The sequence below is a fragment of the Lathamus discolor genome, chromosome 3, assembly GCF_037157495.1.
Source record: "Lathamus discolor isolate bLatDis1 chromosome 3, bLatDis1.hap1, whole genome shotgun sequence".
Taxonomy (NCBI): domain Eukaryota; kingdom Metazoa; phylum Chordata; class Aves; order Psittaciformes; family Psittacidae; genus Lathamus; species Lathamus discolor.
Genome location: NC_088886.1, coordinates 85,262,999 through 85,286,589, shown reverse-complemented (window position 1 = coordinate 85,286,589; position 23,591 = coordinate 85,262,999). Strand labels below are relative to the sequence as shown.

The 23,591-nt window shown below is 35.5% G+C and overlaps 1 protein-coding gene across 4 annotated transcripts in view; it reads right to left on the bottom strand.

The window, feature by feature from the left end:
- The window catches only part of SESTD1 (SEC14 and spectrin domain containing 1), a 57,358-nt gene that overhangs the window by 17,755 nt on the left and 16,012 nt on the right, over nucleotides 1-23,591 (bottom strand). For all 4 annotated transcript variants that reach the window (XM_065670225.1, XM_065670222.1, XM_065670224.1 and 1 more), the window contains 6 exons: nucleotides 19,350-19,458; nucleotides 17,694-17,784; nucleotides 16,136-16,249; nucleotides 4,695-4,808; nucleotides 2,527-2,624; nucleotides 2,092-2,147 (listed from right to left, as the gene is read on the bottom strand). In XM_065670225.1, the coding sequence (XP_065526297.1) occupies nucleotides 2,092-2,147; nucleotides 2,527-2,624; nucleotides 4,695-4,808; nucleotides 16,136-16,249; nucleotides 17,694-17,784; nucleotides 19,350-19,458 (582 nt within the window). The remainder of the gene's footprint in view (nucleotides 1-2,091; nucleotides 2,148-2,526; nucleotides 2,625-4,694; nucleotides 4,809-16,135; nucleotides 16,250-17,693; nucleotides 17,785-19,349; nucleotides 19,459-23,591) is intronic.

Below are 23,591 nucleotides of genomic sequence, written 5' to 3'. Positions count from 1 at the left end.
TAAGCATGCTGGCTTTTAGACCATCCAGTGGTACACTTTTGCAGTTAATGCTCTTTCATGTATCAGGCACATTTAATGATACAACTTCATGCAGAGCATAGGCCAAACTTTGTGGTGTTGCATCAGTCATTAAATATGGTAGAAATCACGTATTATATTTTACATAGATATAAGAGACACCATAATTAACATTGATATTAACATAGTATTGATTAATTTAAAGAAACAACTGCAAAACATAATCCTGAAACAACTGTATTCTGGTTTACTTCAAAATACTGTGTAGCATACTACTTACTTCTCTCAATTCATATTCTTAGACGAAATGACCTAGAAGTGCTAACAAACTGAGCATACAATATCTCTGTTACCTTTCAGGATTTTTATAGCAAGTACAAAACTCACAGAAAGTGCAGAGCTGAACACTAAGTATATTAATTTTTTTTCTTACTTTTCTTACATTTTTCTGTGTGCTTTTAAGCACAGACTCCCTAGAGTGTAACAACTTTCACAGATGCAAATATAGTATGTTTTGACTGTTTAATCCTTTGTTTAAATAGTTTGAAGAATATTATTGTTAAGATGTGGTAAAGTTTTCAGGATGTAAACACCATACTACCAGAAAACCCAGATCAATTTGTTCCCCAAAAGCTCAATGAACAAGTCAGCAAATAAAACAGTGCTTGGTCACTAGAGAAATAGTGGTGTAAAAGTAAAAACCTATGTCACCAATTCTGCAGGTCTTAAAATGGTAAGGTGCCAGTTAACCAAAAGGAAAAAGTACCATTAGACTAGTACTTGTAATGCCTCATGGAAGATGCAGAAATATAGTATCTGAATTCAACTGGTATTATCTAGACAATCAAAATGCCAGGGGGCTTTTGAGATTGCAGCAAGCAACTTTAAATTACTCAGTATATATTATTTTGAAACAAACATCTTAAAAATTCAAATACATTTTGCCATACTAGAGAAATAAATATCTCAGATTTAATCTTTTATTCTACTACAAAGATAGGCACAGATAGCTGCAGAGCAAGCAGATTTTAAAGTTTTTACAAGTCATAGTTCTACTGGGATGATTTTAAACATTTATGGTATTCTTTCAGCAGTAAAGGATAAACATTTTCAAGGTAAAAACATTTTTTTAATCTAAATAACACAATGTAATGTCCTTGAGGGCCATCTGCTTATACAAAATTGAAGTGCTGTTTTGACCAAAAATCTCACCATTAGAGGAGGATACACAATTGGATTAAAATCTAGTGACAGTGTATACAGACACTTCATATTTTAAAAACTTTAAAGACCACAGCAAGGAACAACTGTTTCACCTTTTAATTCAATATTATCCCACACAGAAATAAACTAGTTTTACACAGAGGGCACATAAAACTAGTAGTTCTCCAAGGAAAATGTTATCTGTGAGCCATACATTGGTTTGTACAAGGCTGTAAGATAAGAATTCTGAGCACGCAGACTCTGATCACCACCTTAACACTATGCGTTACTTCCTATTCTACAAAGGCACAAACCTTGCAACAAATTTCTAGTCCAAATCAGTCTGTTATACTTAATTGTCAGTAAGAAAATGAGCATAAAAAGAAAAAAAAACTAACCCATTTCAATCAAAGAACCACAATGTTGAATGCTGAAGGGAGAGTCTAAGTAGCAGTCAGGAGACTGTGTGCTTCACTTTCACAGACGGTCAGCTCAAAACTAGGGTGATGCACATTATCAGAACTGTGTCAGAAAATGCTATCTATGTTACACGCATTTGGTGGGCAAAGAGACCATTTTGTAAGGCCAACATATTGACATCATCTAGAAACAATGTATTCTCAAAACTGAACGTGTTAATTATGGTAATACTGTAAAGATGTTATTAGCATTATTAAAAACTGCATTTAAAATGCATTTGGAGACCTTCCATTTATTTCTTAACGCTTTTTTTAACCCTACAAATATGACATTAATTGACAAGCTTGTTACATTGTGATGATGGCTAAGATAATTACTGTATCCTCTGTGCGTCCACTCAGGGCTTAAAAATAAATGTTACTTTATTGACCATTTTTCAACTTACTATACCTGTCTGCAATACCGTCTCAGGGTCAACTGACGGAAGGAAGTTCAAGTCTATTGATCTTGAGGAAAGGAATGAACATATTATTAGTGATAATAAACATAATAAAGTAACAAACGAATTGTTAATAATTTGCATTACACCAGCACTAAAATTTTTAGCAAAGGCCAGAGCTACCTGATACTGTTAAAGAGACCATCTGTTTTCTTTCCTCAACCAGTAAAGCCCTCACTTTTTCAACTCCTAGCAAAACAGAAGTACAGCTGCCTGTAGTCAAGAGCCAAATAAGCATCCATCCACACACATACAAGTGAATTTTGTAGTCTACATTACAAACTTTCTGAATTTCTTTACACATTTTAAAATATTTAAATATTGTCTGGATTTCCAATGAAATTTTATAATCCAAAAGCATTGATTTCAAAAAATGAATCACACACCTCTCTCTTTCTTGTTGAGTTCCTTTATCACTTCCATTGTTAATTAGAGCAAGTTCATCCAGTAAGGATGTTGATTCTTTCGTAAACTTTTCAAATACCTAAATAAGAGTCAGGTTTTAATTTAAGAAATTAAAATCATATAAAGTGGCAGTATTGAAGTGCAAATTTATCCACTAGTTCATCTTTACACAGTGTAATTATTTCCCAGCATTCAGATAGTAGGGTCAAAAGAGTAGAAAAAGTAAGGTTTGTTCAAGGAACACTTAGGAGCACTAAGATTGCCTAAGGAGACAGTAAATGTTACAGTGAATACAACAAAGATAGACTGAATTCTGAAATACTGAAAATTTTGAGACTCCTGCAAAACCTGTAAGCAAATCTTAAGAATAATGTTAGAGAATCAAGGCATGCTATGCCAGCATCTGACAGCTCACTTGAACAAGTGTGCAGCTCTTAATCACTACTAATATGGCTATATTGTAATGAATAAGTAAGATGAAAGAAAGAGGTATTATATAAAAAGAAATATCCTAATCAGTTTCTTTGAATATAGGGTCATCTGATTTCAAATAACAAGGCCTGTATAGCCAGACAATGTGTACCTCTCAGATGATTCCTTTGTACCAGATTTGAGGGTTGATTTTTTTGGTTTTGTTTCTTTAACAGAACTGACCATGAACCAATACCATAAATGACATGTGCAATACCTTTCAAGGTCTTTTTGGTGTAAAAAAGGGATTAATCAATAGCCTGCAGATCAACCTCTCTTAATCCATTCAGGACTACTTAAGTTTCAGGGTAAACTAAAAAGCATCTGCTGTGGACAGCCCTTAAAAGCCATTTTATAATAAATCTAAATTCAGCTGTTGCAAAAGGGGGGGGGGGGGGGGGGAATCACTCAAATTAAAATGTATTAAAAACAGTTGTAAATTGTATTTCAGCTAATACCTTAAACAACCTTTCTGCCCTCTTGTCTAGTTTCAGAATTCAGGAGTTGCAATGGAAGAGGTTCTTCATTAATTTACAAAACAAATGAAACAAGGCAAGAGAAGAAAGATAGGAGAATGAAATTTTCAGCTGCAGTCTGAACCAAATATAAAGTTCAACTCCCAGCTGAAGTACTGTCCTTACAGATTTTATGAATGCAGGAATAAGTGAGTAGAAGCCACATTTGGATATACCAGACAAAAATAAAGGACAATGAAATACTAGATTTCCCTTCCCTCCCCTGTGTTCAGTTGCTCTTAGTTTCAGGCAGAGAAAAAGCAAGCTGCCTTGCCCCAGTCCACACACACATAAAAGCTGTGCAAAGACCGTGCAAAAAGCTGCACAGCAGAGGATGCTCTCTTTCTACCCTTGGGTCTGATCACACAATTTGCTGAGATTCTTAAAAAGAAACATGGTACACATGGTGTAAGCCCTCAGATTTCTTGAGAGGGAAGTACTGCTATGAAACTGGCTGCCAGGTATGCTTGAAGGCTCTGGGCAGTTGTGGTTGGGACATTCTGTGGAGTATTCCTTGTCCAGAATCTCACCTGGAAATCTTAGATGGAGATACATATTTTAAGAATAGACTGCACAAGAAAGAAACACACTGCTTCATTTAAAATTGTTTTGAAAATTAAAGTAACTGAAAAAAATGTATCAGTGAATAACAGATTAAAAACATTTTGGAGTGCTATATGCCCCAAGAGTTGCTTAAACAACTCATTTCTTTTAATGATTTGCTCCTACATGTTTACTGCATCTCTGTATCTACTAAGATAGAGGTTTTAGTGTAGGACAGCTTTAAAACCTGGCTCTCAGTCCACACGAACCAAGGCTTGAGATAACCTAGGAAAATCTGCAGAGTTCCAGATATTTCCTCCTTGTTTTGGATTCCACTTAGCAGCAAACAATTTTCCTTTGTACAGACTATACAATGCACTCAGGCTCTTCTAGAGCGAGGGTCTACAGGAGAGCTTTCTTAAGGAACTTGTTGGTTCAGCAAGTTGATTACATCCTAAACCCTTGAGCAAATACGGTGTTAGCTGCCATCATAAGATTATTCATGCATTTCAACTAACTACTATACATACGAACTTGCTACACATTTAGCATTCCTACACAAAAATTTCATGGCTCAAGAATGAGATATTTAAAAACGACAACAAAACCAGAAAACCAACCAGCCTCTTATTCAACCAATCCATGTGATCATAGGTGAGAGATCCTCCAAAGTCTTCTGTTAGTTGGCATGGTTCTATGTATCGAGTCAGCTTGTTAGCAGATACTAAAATAACCTGCAATAGTAAAGAAATTTTAGGTACACTTGTAAGTAATGGTATATTTTTTCCCTAAGTACCAGAAAATTTGTGTTAAGTGTGTCCAGAGGTACTGAGCAGGTCTTACTTTGATTCAGATATAGTAACCTTTCTTTCTTTTTTTTTTTACTGGTATATGTTTGAATGAAATACAGCTTGTTGCAGTTAAAGTGGGCCCAAACCAGACAGGTAATTTTGATATGCAGTGTATACCTCATGCATAAATGTAAGAGTCATCTACACTACATAAGAAAAATAAATGTTTATTCAATATTTGTTTTCTTGGTGATAAATGATGTTTCTTGATCAAGTTATACACCACACAATCTGTTTTTAGTGAATACAGTAGCAGGATATCATACTGCAAAGCACTTAGTGTTTTTATTACTCTCTTGCACTACTTCCAGTCCCAGAGGTGAGTTTCTGCCATAAAAGTTAAGTGCTTGCATTTACTGTGCGAATATGCACAGCAAGAGTTGGATCAACCATAGTCTTTCTAAGAGTAGTCAAATTCAAACCTTAGTATGCTTAAAAGCACAAGTCATTTGCCAAGGAGACAAATCCAGTTTATCAAGCTCCTCAGGATATGAAAGAAAACACAGGTCCACTGCTAATCAGAAGACAAACTTCTTCCCTTCATTTCTGAATTATAGAGGCTCCTGGCTGAGCCTTATTCATATAAATTTAAACCAAAACTTGGAAGCACAGGTTGCTTTGATGCACAATATACTAAACCTGGAATCATTCCTGTGGAAAAAACAGAATTCTCTATGGAAGCAGACATGTTGGCAATACAGTCAGAAAGAAGCGAGGAAAAAAAAAAACCCAACAAAAAAAGATAATTTTGAGAACCCAGCTCATTCATGTATTCTTACAGGTGGCAAGAATATTGGGGAAGAGCCAACTGGAAAGAGCCTTCTACTTATAGTCCAGCTCTTTGGTCCTGCAGACACTGGAAGACAGAAAACCAATCCTAAACTTAAAGGTTTTCTCTTTACGATTACCTCAGGGGTTTTGTCTTCCACTAGTTCAGAACAGTTCAGACCTGTTTAGATCATTAAACCAATTTGATATAGTAAAAATTAACGAAAATACTATGTTTCTAAGACAGATTTTGAGCCAAGCAAAAGCCATTCAAGTCAACAACCGCTGGTCAGTTGTCTGTCTCCATCCTTTGAAGTTTTTCGAATGGATACAGCCCTGGGTAACCTGGTCTAATCTCTGCTTTGAGCAAGAAGTTGGACTAGAGAGCTCTAACCTCAGACATGACCCTGCTTGGAGCAGGAAACTGGACTAGATAACTCCTGAGGTCCCTTCCAATTGGAATTGCTTTTTGGTTTTTCAACTCTTACAACTCAAGAATCCAAAGTGGTCTGAACAAATGATCTAATATTTAATGTACAGGAACACCTTCCAGCAACATTCAGCAAATATAGACTACTCTCCTGTATTGTATGTAGCTGCCATAAATGAAATTAGCTTGCAGCTTCTTCCAGCTTAAGCCCCAGATAACTTTAGAAAAATAAATTCTGTGTTTCTTCCTTCTTTAGGCACACATTTATATTTTAGGTCTTTTTAAAATTCTCTATTCGTCTCTAGGAGTTCATAAAAAAGGAAAAAAATTAATTTACTCAATTAGGACATTTTGGTATGGAAACTGAAGTAACTAGGGCAGCTGATTCACATCACTGAAATATTAGTTCTAAGAAATAACAAATTGCCCGAATAAAAGGATAAACTGCATTGAGACCACTTATTTCTGATTTTTTTTTTTTTTTAAACTAAGATCCTTCAGCAAGAATGGCAGGCAAGGGATGTGCTTCACAAATGTGCACCAGGGAAACATTTAACTATTTTTTTCTCCTGTAAAGCAAAACCTGCCTGTAACAAACAGATGAGAAAATAACCCTCTGATGAAAAACAAAAAAAAAAAACCAAACCACCAACACCCTAAAAATGAAAAATGAAATTCATCAATGAACATAATTTTTTTTGCACCCGATTAGAGAGATTATGAAAAATAAAACCTTTCCACCTCAAAAGTAAGCCTTGATGTAACTCAAGACACTGCTCCAAACCCATTCATCCTCTAGGGTTTTTTGTTTTGTTTTTTTAAAGTTTCTTTCTTAATTTTTTTATTGACTACTCTTGTGCTAGACCTAAACTAGTGCCAATAGTGCCAATATAAAAACCCCTCTATGCTTTAATTTAGTAATTTTGATATTTATAGGTGTAAAAAGCAAAATTTGCCTCCCCAAAGCTTCTGAAATATCATTTTTAGCAGCTCCTATAGATTAATAGGCCATAAGAACATACACCAAGAGAAAGAAAAAACATTATTTAGGGATAATTTAATAAAAGTTTTTATAAAATCAAAATAACCTTATGAAAAACTGCCAAAAAAAACCCCCTCCAACCCCATGTACTGCAGTCTTGTGCTTCAACCACAAAATTCCCTTATCTCTTAGGAGTGAGACTATAGTTACTTTTTCTAGAAACATGATTCTGACCCATGCAACAGTGCCACTAACACCTATCTCTCACAATAAAAGAACTTTGACTATTGTTTGTACAAGGCTGATCTACATCACTTGATGGTTTTTACAATTACTTTCACTGATCATCTGCAATGAAGAAGCAGGTATCGAGATCAGAGGGGAATTCTGGATATTCAATAGAACATGTGCTCCCAAAACATTAAAACACATCCATCTGAACTTTCTTTGTGTGAAGAAACTAAAAACTCTTTAACACAAATTTCAGAGTCAAACCCAGGAACTACTGAAAGACAGAATGGTGTAAAATTTCAGTAACAATGCAATTTTCTCTTTTTTCACAGCAGCCACATTACTGAACCTAAAAAGCAGCAGTTATTTTCTAAAAGAACACACGTCTTTTGAGAACAGAAAGTTTTTAAAAGTGAAATCTAAGCATATGATCTTTTGAGAGAAGTAAAATGTCTATATTAATCTTCATATCTTAGCATCAATAGTAATACATTCCAGCTCTATGATAAACTAAGAAAGTTATCTAAAATTAAGTGGTAATATTCTACATCTATTATCAGAACAAAGACTTTATACTGGGAAATAGTTACTGAAGCACTGTAAGGGGACTAAATCCGATTTTTAATCTCAGGAGTAATAGCATCCTAAAAAATCAGATTTAAAAGAAAAATTTGTGTCATCTCTTAGGAAAAAGAAAAAAAAAAACCCAAAACAAAAAACAAACAAAAAAAAACAAAAGAGAAAAAAAATATTATTAACTCACATTTGCACAACACTGTAAACCTAAAAAATGCACTGAATTTCACATAACATAAAAAAGCCAATCCTGACAAAAGTCATTTATTAAAATGGAGAAAATAATTCATTACAAATATACATCTATACTGCTTATAATTTTTTAGTCTGTTTAGGGGATTTGTTTGGGGATTTTTGTTGCAGTGTTTTTTGGGTTTTTTTGTTTGTTTGTTTTTACACTTCAAGCAACGTACTATCCACAACCAAAAAGTCAGACCAAGTTCCCAGTTCCCTGTAGAGAATTCTTACCAGGTATGCCCAACTTCTGAGAAGTTTATTTGGTCTGAAAGTGCATTAGCAACACATGCCACAGTTTCTCATTTGTCTTAAGTAACCCTCGTGATTATGTGGGTACCAAGTGACCCTAGCATGAAATCAGATGCTTCTTTAGAAAATGAAAAAAATACTAAGAGTAACAGAAAGCATATATTAGACACAGTATTAGCTGTTTGACATTATGAAAGTGACAGAAATGCAACTAGTGACAAGAACATTTATGCATACAATAATATAAATGTTTAAATTCTGTTCTAATTTGTTACACTACAGTGCCAACAACTACAAATGTATCTAAGAGTATATTAAGGTATTTACTCAATCTGAAAAGAATATCTGCCTCATTTTAATAACCTAGAATAAAAATATTTAATGTTTTTTTCATTTAAGTACTGCAATGTAAGAATCTGTCACTACCAAACTTTTTTTTTTTTTTTTTTTTAAGAACATTAATGAAACATGCTAAAAGCTGATGATACTTATTTGGTTGCTGTTTGGTTATTTTGGACAAATTTAATTTAAACGGGCATAAGCAGAAGTGGCTTCGTTCATTTCCCAAATGTTCTGCCAAGGAACACTGGGAAGCCTAGATAGCTCTTCCCCTCTCACAGCCTGGTTAGTACATATAAAACGTTCAATTTTTACAAAGTCCTTTAGGCTCAATATTAAAGCTGTTTTCTCAGTGGATTGATTCTTGATGATTTGTTGTGCCAGCAGCTTACATATCCAAACAGCTTTGGAAAAATACAGGGAAAGCTTCAACGCCAAGGCAGAGATTTACGAGAACAAGTCTGCACTTCAACCTGTGCAGAAATCCAAACCAAAGAATGCCTATCTTCATTTTTCACACTACACTGAAGGCATCTGCTGCCAGAAAACCAGCAACTTTTTATTATTATTATTTAATTATGTTTGAATCCTAATTATTTTCTAAAACACAATCAGCATTTGGTTTTGGGGGTTTTGTTTGGTTGGCTGGATTTTGTGGTTGTCTTGGGGGTTTTTTGGTTTGTTTTATTTTTTATTATTTGACAGTTAGCTGTGCAATTCCCCAGCAAACTGAGCTGCTGAAAAAACTTAACTACAACCTGAACTGTTCTCCTGGTCATTTTTCAAGAATAACTATAGCACTTTTAACAGACTAAACATAGCTGCCCATATATCTGGTCTGACAGCGATTCACTGCCATGGAACTGTAAAGCAAAGATTTCCTCTTCCTGAGGAGAATAATCCTATTGTTTGATGATAAATATTATTTTAATCCAGTTTTGAAATGCTGTTTGATTAAACACGGAGTAGGATAGAGTGTTATTTGTTAATATGGAACACTAATCTATACAATGATCATTTACTTTAACATTACATCAAGAAACACAAGCTAAATATTTATGCGGCCAGTATCACACAGAAATCTGGCATACTAGAAACCTAAGAGCAGCTAGTAGAAGTTAGATATACACTAGATTCAAGTCTACTCCCCAGTAACTACCTTCCTCAATTTCAAGCATTCACAGTTTTGCCCATTCATTCACCTTCCTCTCCAGGGCTCACGATAATTAGCACACTATCTTTTTTCCATCCCAGAGAAAAGACTAATTGGCACACACACTTCTTTAGGACTGAATTCAGAACATGACCTAAAAATGCAGGCTTACATACTACAGCTCCACAGAGACAATTCCCTGATTTGGCAGAGGTTTTTAAAAGAAAGGACCATTGCCTTCAGTGCTAAAACAACAGAAAGGACACATTCAGATAAAAAGAGAGATGCATTTAGGTAAATATATTTTTCCTAAAAAAAAAAAAAAAAACCAAAACAAAACCCAAGAAACTGGAACTCCCATATGCATTTGGGGGGAAGTCCATAAAAGCTACAGATTTTGCTGCCTCAATATTAAACAATGGACTGGAGGATTTGATACAAAAACAAAATGCTTCCTACAGAGTGTTGTTCATTCTGTGGAGCAATACTCTGCTTATTAGCATTGTTAAAAGGTAAATTGGGGATTTCCAAGTAGAAGACTGAAAGATGGGCTATAAAGATACACGTAGTAACAACAACTAATTTCAAAATACTGTAACAGTATAAAAAACCTCTTATAGTAAGATAGTAGAAAATTCTGGGCCACAGTGTGTTTTCACTAGTACCAAACAACAACAAAAAAAGCACACGTTAAGTAGTGGAGATTTCTGTATTTTGGAACATAAAATTGCTGTAACCACCTGAGAGTTGTTTAATCACTTCCAGAATAAAAAACCATTAGTCTAAGGAAGATAACTATCTACCTGCATATGTACCACTGACATAGGTAGACAGAGAAGAGTTACTTTATTTGAGTTGTGGACTGATATGAAAAACTGTGGTCTTATCACACTGGATTTAGCATTTCAGCTGTTTTTTAAAACTGTTTGCTAAACACTTTTAAACTAATGACAAGATCTCACTAGCTATTTTTCAGCTACATAATATGGAAAAAGACAAGTCAGCTGGCTTTCATTCCTTTCAAAGCAATTCTGATATGCAAGTATACAGACCATAAACAGATTAATATGCAGGAAATTTTCACAGAAAAATGTGAGTTTTATGTTTCTGTGCTCTCTGTATATTGATGATTTGACATGAGAGACTTGAGATTTTCCAGAGCAGATTCTGCTGACATACTATCATTTTTCTGACACCATTACTAGACTTAAGAGTTGTTAGCTGCTACACTGCAAGCATGAAGCATTTAGAACTACTCAGACTTTGGACTTGAGGACTATCATGATCCTTCTGCTATATACTCTGATTTTTCCAACTAATTCACACTAGTTTACCACTTTTTTTTTTTTTTTTTTGACAAAAAGAAAAGTCAGTCTGTGGGCAATATTACATTATGTACAAGCTTGCAGATTTCTTATGCTTTATGGTACACATTTTCTTCCAGTTATCCTAGTTACCTTCATATGAAAATCTCCCCATCAAACACAACACACTATACACATCACTATGTACAGTATATTAACTAAGAAGCAAAAAAACAATGACTTCCAGCCCTTCCTAACAGAGTAAGAAGTTTTTTTATATTCAAACCCTGTTCTTCTTTCATTTAAAAACATTAACAGTATTAAGTATTACAATGTAACATACACAAGATTTCAGCTGAAAGACACCCTTTAAACAGTTAAGACAGCTCTCCTGTTATGAAGCATGGCACAGGACCAGAAAAAACAGCTTCAATGAACACATGAACTGGTTGCTAATAAGCATTTTAGGGAGGAATAAAGGGACAGAGGAAAGCTCTGCTGGAGGACAAATGGGAACTGACCTGAGGCACATCCAAAACCAGCAGTAATACTAACCAGGAATAAGGATATGCACTTTTACCCAGCTGAATCAGCCCACCTCTTTATACTTATCCACACAGTAGCCTTTTGATCTCTGTTCCCACATTTACTTTCATTGCTTTGCAACTTGCCATCACCACATCTCTCTCTGAAGCAGAGGATCTCTGCCTTTGAACAGAAAGGAAGGCATTGTGCTTAATGGCTTCACATGGCAATAGTAAGCAAGGCATTAAAAGATCAGGTAGCAGGAAATAGGAGGTAGATGTGATGGCCCACTAGAAATTACAGGTACACAACATTTACTTCAAATGTATAAAATTACACTCTCAAGTGAATCAAAATATGTCGTATTTTGATTTAAATGTTTAGATTGTATTTATTTCATTGATGTGAAAGCAATCTTGGATTTTCCCTAATAGTTGTGCAAATGTAATCAACGATCCAAAACACAAGTTGGGAGTTGATTTTTTACTGCCAGTAACATACAATTATGCAGTTGTAGATGAGTGCATGACTTAAAGGTTTCTATAACCTTATCAGTGCCCTGCCCTCATATCAGGAACAGAACAAAGATAAACTACTGTCTCAAATATGATTTGGAGTGCAGAGAAGTTGGGACATTTTTATTAAGCCAGTTTTCCTTATCACAACCAAGTAATAGATAACCAAGAGTTAATGAATGGTCAAGAACAAAGGCTTGCCTAATGACAAGGGCGATTCTCCATTATCTAGGAAAGCACAAGATTTTTGCTACTGTCCTGTCAGCTTTCCCTGTCCTTTAATGAAGAACACCATTTAAGAATATGAGTTATTGCACATTGAAAAAAAACAAAACCACACACAAAACAAACAAACAAACCACATACAAAAAAAGAAAAAAACAAACAAAAAACCTCCAAGAAAGCGCAAGATACTAGGAAACACTAAGGTGATATCACACAGTCTCTTTTAGAAAGATCTACAGTAACTCTGTACTATGTTGGCTGGGAGTGTTGATCAGCTGAAGGATAGGAAGGCTCTACAGAGAGGGATCTGGACAGGAAGGATGGGCTGTGAGTACTGGTATAAGGTTCAACAAGGCCAAGTGCCAAGTCCTGCACTTGGGCCACAGCAACCCCATGCAACACTATAGGCTTCGGGAAGACTAGCTGAAAAGCTGCTCAGTGGAAAAGGACCTGGGGGTGCTGATTGATGGAGCTGAACATGAGCCAGCTTGCGCCCAGGCAGCCAGTAAGGCCAACGGCATCCTCATCTGTATCAGCAATAGTGTGGCAGCAGGGTAGTGATCATCCCCCTGTATTGGGCACTGGCGAGGCCACACCTTGAATCCTGTGTTCAGTTCTGGGCTATTCACTACAAGAGAGACATTGAGGTGCTGGAGTGGGTCCAGGAAAGACCAACGAAGCTGGTGAAGCGTCTGGAGAATAATTCTGATGAGGAATGGCTCAGGAACTGGGGTCATTTACTCTGGAGAAGGCTCAGGGGGGACCTTACTGTTCTGTACAACTACCTGAAAGGAGGTTGTATTGAGGTGGGGGGTCAGTTTCTTCTCCCAGGCAACAAGCGATAGGACAAGAGGTAAGAGCCTCAAGCTGCACTGGGGAGGTTTAGATCGGGTATTAGGAAAGATTTCTTCACAGAGAGGGTGATCAGGTATTGGAACAGGCTTCCCAGGAGACAGGTGGAATCACCATCCCTGGAAGTGTTAACTGCATAGAAGAGGCCCTCAGTGATGCAGTTGAGTGGTGTCCTTGGCAGTGCTGGGGTAATCGTTGGACTTGATGATCTTAAAGGTCTTGTCCAACCTAGTTTATTCTACGATTCCACAATGAGAATTCAGCTACTACCTGTTATCCTCTACTCACACAAACTGCATCTGCCCATGCATCAAGCCAAGATACAGAGAACAAATCTGAAGTTTTCCTCCTGCCTAGGAAGCAGCTGCTATGTTTTAGTGCTATGATTATTTTTCTTGTGAAACGATATCTCACTATTTCTCTTACAATTCACACATTTTGATGTATGTTTGCATGAAATATATAATACTTGAATTATTTTCTTACTCCTAAAACTTCAGAACTATTAATTTAAGAGAATCTTAGGTCAAAAATTTGGGTCAGGGAGAAGTGTTTATGGTTCAGTAACGAAAAAAAGTAGTTCAGAAACAGAAACCAAAAGGTTTAGTTACACAACTCCTATGTTCTATGCCAAGAATGCCAACATCATCATTGGCACAGAACATGATTCATAAAATTACTAAGCTTACTAAATTTCATTACGGTATTATCATCTAATGTCTGTTAGCCAATCCTTAAAGTCAAACAAAAGTATCCCTCTATTATCATAGCCATGTAAAATTATCTCTGCTTTGTTAACAGATTTTCTGTAGGCTTCCTGCTTATTTGTCTAGAAATAGATTCTAGCTGAGTCATATCAAAGAAAAATCCAAGAAGAATCTTCTAGAGGATTAATTTCCAACCTGGCAATAACGTGATGTATACAGTAACAACCGCTGCATAAAATTCAAAGGCTTCCTGAACTTGTCCAAGGACTGTATTTACAGGTGTGCAGATGGGAAAAGAGAGCCTAAATCAGATTAGGGAATGCTAAGGATGGGGATTCACCTTTATTACTGCCACTTCCTGGATTTTACTGTTTATCTTATGTCCGGAAAACATTTGTGTAAAATTGAATGTTGCAAACTTAAGTCACTTTCTAAATACAAGCTCTTAAATCATCCTTTTGAGTACAAATGGTTGGTCTCTCTTTTAATTCTCATCTTGGAGATAAGATAAATAGGTTAGTTTATAAAAGGTGGACACCACCATACTCATGTTTTTTATTAAAGAAGCTATGACTAAGCTGCTACATGCTGAACTTCAAAATTAAAGATACTTTAACCATACCTCCTTGCCAGTCCCCTCAAGGGATTCAGATGAAGGGACAGACAGACATCTGTGAAACCCAAGAGACTTTAAACTGTAATGCAAGTCATAAGATTATCATAGTTGGAACCAACAGTACCAAAATTTCAGGCACTTAAGTACCTTTATTAGTGAATATCTTGATGGCTGCAGACTTTCAAACACACAAGTGGCTGTTCAGAGATTCTTTAGATTGCTCTGCTGAACTTGGGCTACTTTTCAAGTCAGAATTTTAAGAACTACTCAAAAAGAAAATATGATATTCATCTGCAAGATAACCTGAAGGCAAACGTGCAGGATATCCTTACTTACAGGACTTTAAAGCAAATTACAAAAAAAAAAAAAAAAAGATGTAATAAAAGGAATCTTAAAAGCAAAGGGAAAAAAAAAAACAAAAAACAACATAAAAAGGTTTCATCATTTGAATGAAAACAGGAATATTACCCTTTACCCCCACACTTCTTCAGAGCACCTCCACATGCAGGAATTATTTCAAAAAATGAAACTACCTGTTCTATGTAAAATCTGGTATAGGACTTGAGACAAAATTCATATGAATTAACAGCATTATGTCTGGATGTTTTTAGGTTTATTTTACTTAACAGTTACATAACCTTTCAGCTGCCACCTTCCAATTCTCATTTTCCCTAGATTTTCTACAGGAGTATGCAAGAATTTTATAATGTCAACATCAGAAAGAATTACACAGCATTGGACAAGGCTGCAAAATGCTTTTCTATTCAATCTCTCTTTAAGAGCTTTGTTGTACAAAATATGTAGACATTTCAGTATACAATGAGCAGAGCAAGCCTGCTGTAAGTCAAACTATTGATAAGCTTCAAAAATTATTGGAAAGATTGACGATACTGAATTTTCTGAAAATAGGGGGGAAAAAAAACCACAAAAACAAAAGGTTTCAATTAACCTCCCCAAAAGATACAAGAATGGAACTGCTAACATTAGAGTGTAATCTCTTGTACACAATCTGCTTCACGAGCTAAGAACAGTATCAGCTTCTATTTGGCAAACTGAAGGGACCTATAACCACTGCTACTAATGTCAAGGAATTAAAAAAGAGAAGACACATGCAACAGCAAGATGTTCTTCAAAATGGTTACTACTGATTTATCAACAACATACCACATGCACCTCTACAGTCATCCCAGAAGAGTCATGAAAAACAGTCATGCTAAAGCCTATGCAAAGGTTTCTTACTCAAAACATACATAATATACATCAAAAAGCTTTATCCTCTTGCTGAGCAAAAAAAAATGCTACACTTCTCTAATTTGAGAGCCACTTCATTTAATATTCTTATTGAAGAAGGAAAAAGTTAAAATGCCACAGTGGTTTGTTGAGGATATCTACAAAGCACCTGGAATATGACTACTCTCAAGAGAGACATTAATTTTCATGCAATTAATCCAGTATTCCACAAATGGTATATCTGACTGAAACAGACAGAAGTTCTACATACCTCAAAGCCAAGTCTATCTTTTTCTTTCCAAAAACAGAAATGTGTAACCTTCTTATCCCAGAATTCATCTGGCTTTACTACACAAACAAGTGACACCTCAGCTGGAACAACGTTCTGTAAAACAAATTAAAAAAGTAAACCACTCAAGATTAAACCTTCACTTACCACAGAGCTGAATTCCACTTACATGTCATCATCTATTCAAGAACATAGCTTAATTTCTGTCTGTAAAATAAGTCTGCTGCACCTGCCTTGCACACTGCCTCCATCCCACTTTGAGGAAGATTGCACTAAATTTCATAGCAAAATTGTGTTAAAACTGACAGAAAATCTAATCTCTTTACTCCCAGGACTTTGGTCCTTTCCAACCCTAACTATTCTATGATTCTATTTAAAATAGACAAAATATTTAACACATAACTGTCTGATGACCAACCAGCACCTATCTGTGCCCAAGCAGCAAGAAGTCCCAAGTGGTGTGCACTAGTGATTAGTTCACATCAGAAAATCTTCTTTATTACTTCCTTCTCAAATTAGATACAGATGTGCAACCTGTATTTCTGCATGTTTCACACTGGCAGGAATTGTGCTAACTGGAAACCAGCAAAATCTGAGCATGGGCAAACAGCTACCTTTGCCACTAGCTGAAGTTCCCACTAAATCCCACAACTGCACATTACCTGAACTGAAAGCTCTGTTGAGATAATAATCAGAATATAGTGGATCCAATTACTCTACTAATAGGAATGACATCTTAGTCAAGGTTAGGTGAAAGACACCCTAAAACAGACTTAAAAACCTAGGAGCAACAATGGCCAGAATGACAATAAAATGAAATCATTCAAATTTTACATACTTTGAGGCTTCATTTAAGTTTGAGAGGAAAACTGCTCTAGTAAAGAGAAAGTATCTGAGCAGAAAGCAAGGCAGCAGTCAAAGTTCTTTCTTCAAAGTGCTGTATCCTGCACTGTTTTTTACCACTGAGACCAGAAAATAAACAATACTGTTTAGCAGACTTTATTGTAACCCTATCATTCTGAAAAGCTAAAATAATAAATTGTTGTAAATTTCTTTAATTGAGAATTGGAACTTCTTTTCCCCCCTTCTCCTATTTTGTGTAGTATCCAGAATATGACTGGGACTTCTATATACCAGAAAATCAACTACAGCCAACTCCAATGAAAACCAAGTAGTACAGTATATTGCACCAGAGCCTGCTCAGCTGCACTACCAGTGTGAAGTTGCTGCCCTGAAGACATTCCTACTACTCACAGTTAATAATGCCAGGAGCATATTTCTGTGTTTTAACTGAAATTCTGTTTCAGAAGAGGGTCTACAACTGTGTGTTCTCAGTACGTAATGAATTTGTCCCTCACTTAAGTGAAGCGTATCATCCACATTTCAGATTGTTTCTTTTTGCACTGAACTGTCATAGAGCCACATTTTGTAATTTTAAGTGCCTATAAATTGTCTATTTCTCAATAAAGAAATTACTACATCTACAATAACAGCTACTGGATTCACATCTATAAAATTAATCAGTAAAAAATTTATTTACCTGTAGCATTAACACAACTGTCTTTACCACATTCCACTGTGATTTTCTGCCATCCACTATCACAGTAAATCCTCTAGCTTTACACTTCTCACTGAAAGAAGAAAAACACTTAGGAAAAAAATTTGTGTCTGATAAAGCTGTAAGTAACTAAACCCCACGAAATTTACATAAGGTAGAACAGCATTTCATAATCTTTAGTGCCCAAATCTGCAATTACAAAACCAAACCATTTCTGTGATCTTCTGAGCTTACAAAAAACAAAGCAACCTGCATGTAACAGTAAGCATTATGTTTCATACTGAGAAATGCAACTGTTATTTCATGTTTAAAAAAACAAAATGCAAACAAAAATGGCAATGATTTTTCCATACTGCCACCATAAAAGAAAGGTCATTTTTCTTCATGACTGACAAACAGAACATTAGATGATTTCCCAGTTTGTACAGAAAACAAAGAGAGCTTTGGTTGAATTTTCACAGTTATTCTTATATTAATATATGTAAAAACATATATCACATTGAGACAGCAGAACAACTGACACTTGCTAGAGTCACAATGCCTGCATCTGTTCCATAAATACAGCCAAATCCTTAAGTCAATATGACTGGCTCAGATGACCATTTGGCATTTTCATCACTTTACAAAAGACAACAAGCTGTTTGAAAAACCCTAAAATATCCACAACTAAGATGTTCTGCAATATCCTCATATACCTTATGTGTTACTTGTAAGCAACCTGAATTTATTCTTTGCTTCTCTCCCCAGTCAGAATTTTTTAACTACAAAAAACCAAAAAAGCACCATACATTTGTGTTTTAAGAACATTACTAAATTGCAATAAGCAAAGTACATAAGTTTTCAGCCATTGCTCCTCTGTTTACAGAAGAGGAATTTAAATGGATAACAAACGCAATCATCTATCCAAGAAGCTTCTTGCCTTTTTAGATCAGTGGCACAAGAAAAAAAAAAAAAAACAAAACCAAAGCTATGACAGATCAATCTCTAGATCTTAGGAAAAAGAAAATGTAGTTAACTAAGCTAGGACCAACAACTGTCACTATAAGCTCGCAGGATTGCATGCACGGAACTTAATCAACAATGATTTTACAGCAAGGTCTGGATGACATGATACTCAAATCATCATTCAGCACATTTAAGTAGTATTTTAACTTTAAACATTTGAGTTGCTCACTAACTTCAGTTAAGACTTTATACGTTTTTAGACTTGCTGCATACTTATGCACTACAATCTACAACGATGAGGCACACAGAATAGTAAAGATAGAAGAGGAAGCTTTTTTTCTTTGGGCATTGCTACCTTTGAAAGCTTAGGAATTTCATTAGAATGGCTCATTAACTTACATAGGAATTTAAGAGCACTAACATCAAAAAGAAGTTAAAGACATCCCAAGAAAGGAATGAGGAAATACACAAGGCAAAAAAAAAAAAAAGTCTCAAATATACAGTATAAAAGGACATATGCAAACCTTGGTAGGTACCCCAAATTAAACAGGATGTATGCTTCTAATTCAGTCAGACAGTATCACATTTTAAACATTACTGAAGAGAAAGCAAGAAGAAAAAAAAACCCCATAAAAATATCCCTTCCACCACCAGAAAAGGTGGCAGCCCTGAACAGGATGCCTTTGAAATCACCTTGGGATACTTAGCAGATAGTCTAGTGTGACACTCAGCTCATCCATGCTTGTCTGTTCAAGGCATAATGGAATTGTCAGAATGAGGCCACTTCTTCTGTCCTTCCCTCCTATTTCAGCAGAAAAACAAAAGTCATTAGAAAGGTAATATGATGGATTAAAGGTAAAAGAAATACTTTGTAGTTACATAGTCTCAAAATACATCATAAAAGTAAACTTCAAAGTTGCTGTGAAACTAACATTGCACCTCTCAGTTCCAAGGACTCATTCACCACATTGATGTTTAAGGCATCACCAAGGCTTCAGAGCAAAGACTACATCTGTAGCTGTCATAGTCTTTCATCTAGTACTTTCAACATAAACAACACAAATAAAGTTTTCCAAAAGCACTGTTTTTGCATATCTAGATTAAACTGTTAAAAAGCATCTTGTAGTCCTTCTACATTACCAGCATGACAGAAACAGTAAGCTTCCAAAGCAAGCATGTATCCAGCAGCTCCTACTGGAACACACTTCCAAGAAGTATCAACTACACAAAAGCAGGATCTCATACCACACAGGCTGCCCATGACACATACTCTGAATTGGTAGTTCACTCAAACACGTTAAGATTCCCAGACCTGCTTCAAAACACATAACAGTCACCTTAGACTGGAGATAAATATTTCTAACCAGTTGCTTTAATCTTCATATGTATTTTCAAACCCTTCTGGTAAAAGTTTTGCAAGCAATTTCAGCAACAAAAACCTTGAAAGAGCTGGCTTCATATTTTTATGTCCATTATGAGATCCAGTAAGATAAAGCATTAGGTGATGCTGATGTGCTGCATTTAAGTAGACTGTTCTACAATCATGGGTTGGGTTGTTCTTGACTACACAGATTCTCAAGAAAGTCTCTGGAAAGGTACAGTTAAAAAAAAAAAATAAAAATACACAGATCATTATGAAAGCTTATTTTTTTTCTTCTGGTGTTTCCAGTCAAGACTGACTTCTTGAGTCACACAGGTATAAACCAGTAATCAAAATGGATTTGAATTAGGTTCTCATAGTTTAAATTAGAACTTGAGCTAAACCCACTGAATTTGGAACAGCTCATCTAGTTCATATATTCTCCACTTTGAGCAAACCACCTTATCTATTTTTTTTTCCCCTTTCTGCCCTTGAATCTTTTAATGTCTAACCAGCAAGAAGAAAAGAGATCTTAATTTAAAAATCCAATCAAGTGTCTCAGTTGGGGGACCACGAGGGGAAATATGAGAAGTGAAGAGGGGAATTTGCACATCAAGTGAAGAACATTAATGAATCCAAGCATACTCCAGAAGGCTACAGTTCTTTAGTTTACAGCTTATTAAACCACAACTTCGGTAATCTTTAAAGATTGGGGGTTGTTTTTAAAATCATTGAGTATTTTTCTAAAATTAATGCCCATCTATATATTAAAACAGTTTCAAAGTAAGCGTTCCAAATCTGGAGTAGCTGAAAGCCTTTTCCATTTTATTAAATATTATTTTTTAGAGTAAGTTTTAATATATTAGCCATTCTATTAATAAGATATACTAAAAACAAAAGATGCATTTAAGTACATGTAGGAGGCAGTTTTCTCTACATGTTAGAAAAATTGTACAAAGATAACTCTTAACTTCATATAGGGTGAAAAAGAAGCAAAGTAAGTTTCTGTAACCCGAGAAAGAACAACCTTATTCTCAACCTGTGTTATTCATGTGGTTAAAGAAATTGAATCATGCTTTTGCTTCATAAACTTCCTTAAAATTGGAAGAATTGACATTCTGTCTAATTTGTAATAACTTTTCACAGAATAGTAACAGCTGTGCAGAAATCACATGAAGCAAACGAGCACAGCAATGTTTGCTGATGCATGCACACTAGCATAATTTGATGAGAATCCCCCCCCATCCATTAAGAGATGCAGGCAAGATAATGGAAAGACACTGATTACACAATATATGCTGGCATCTTAGCTGCAGTAGGTTTCTTCCTTGTTTCCAAAGCTCTGCAAGCTCCCCAAAGAATATTAAAGATCTTCCCTGTCACTTATCTTCCACATCTTCATAAAGGACCTACTGCTTTAAGTGGTCCATTGCCATAGGTGTGTTGCCCTACCTTTCTTTTTTTTTTTTTTTTTTGGGGGGGGGCAGGGCAAGAATTACTGCTGGAAAACATCAATGCACTAAACACAAGTTTTAGTTCCAAATAGAATAATTAACGTGTGGTGCTCCATGAGAAAGAACAAACGGATAGATCCTTTCCACACAAACTAAGAGGGAGTCACAGTTTAAAGCAACAATTATTTACAGATTGTCCACCCTTCTTAATTTCCAAGTGGCAGAAAACCTGAAAATTAGAGTAAGTGGAAGAAAAAGGAAAATAATTCATTGATTTAAGAAAATGGATGTCTGCTCTCAAATGTACACTTGAACTGAAAAAGAAAAAAAATATTTCTCTCTACTTGCTACAGCGCTTCGTGAGCACACATTAAATCCAACAAATAAGAGAAAAATGCTGAGAATGCAGTTGTAAAATGCTTCAGAAGTCACACTGATTAAATGGCAGCTTGTTAGCTACCATCTCTCAACAAGAATAAAACATTAAAATGAATAAAGAAGCCTTTCCTTAAGTGTTCAGGCATTGCTTGGTCTTTCCTTATCCATAAGGAAATCCTCCAAGAAGGGAGGGTAGCAGGCCTTAAGAATGTAGAAAATAAATTCATTGAAACTAAAATTTGCAACAGCCAAGTTCAAAAATTATTTACATGTTATAAAATGGAGGAACTATTAAAAATGAGTGTAGTAGGGAAGCATGAAAACACTGTCAAAAGCTTTAATAAAAAATAGGATAGACAGAGTTTATCAAACTAAGCAAGCCTGCAGTTGGAAAAATAAGAACACAAGAGGTTATGAAGGTATTTTTACCAGAAACAGTAGAAAGGTCACCTTGAACCAACTTCCAGGATCCAAAATTCCAGGAGCCATGGCAGCAGCTCAGCACTCTGCTAGATAATATATTTGTAAAAATTGTATCTAACACTTCTCTCTCCTCCCCTAGCCATGAACTCACAAGTGCAGCATTGAAGTTGCTCATTTTAATTAATATATACATGGCTGGGGAAGGAATGGTTTGCAGAAAAATACTTTTTCTTCTAGTATTTATAGCAAATTAGTCTTACAATAGCCAACTCATAACTGGAAGGGACTAGTTCTGTTCAAAGATAGTTCTGCATTCATGAGACAAACATCAACCCCCACAAAAGAAGTTAACTATTAATAGGAGTTCATGTTTTGCTTACACAGACCTGAAAGACTCCAGTGTTTAACAGGGTCTAACTAATGAAAGCTTAAAATTGACACTTGAAGGCCACTCATGCAAGATACTAGCTACACAGCAATTCTCATTTTCATACCTGAATTGAGACACTATTTGCTGAACTGACTAAGAAAAAAATAACCACATAAGCCAAAAACTATTAATTCTCGACATTTCACATAAAGACTGCAGTAATTATCTAAATTATTCAGGTCCTTAAGTCGTCTTCTGTAACAAATGACCATTTTTTCCCACAGCTTGTAAGCACTACTAGAAATGATTCAAACATCTGTATTCTGCCTGCACTGTGTTTTTTGTGCAGCTTCCTTGCACTGACGTATAAACAGCTCAACCTGCCATAGCACAACAAGAGAAAAGGTAGGAGTCATAGCTGATTCTTTTCCTCAGTGAAAAATGATGCCCAACATTTATTTAAAAGATGAAATTATTCTTAGATGGATATACAACTTAACTCAAAACTGTATGTTTAAAGGAAATACTGTATGCACCCATCACCTTCAGAATACAATATTTAGTGAGATAAACCCAGTTACACTGTCATTTCAGGCATGGCAAACAACACCTTATCATACTAAAAATCATTATGCTCAGACTCATGAGTCTTTTCGTTTAGAATTAAATATGAAAAATAAAATCCAAGAAAATGAACTTGATGTGTGTTGTAACTCAGAAGTGGTATAGTTTATAAATTGAAAACAAGGTTGCTTTCCTTAACTTACATAAGAGCATCGCAAAAAGAAATTTTTTAATTCATTTTGCACCAAAGCAGTTGTTCAGGCTTTCTGACAAGTCAGTAGTAGCTTGCCCTTTTTTCCCCTGCTCTTTGTAATGACTTATTAACATGGAAGCTACACAACCATAGAAGCCAAATTTGAGGAGACACTCCTATTGGAAACCACTCT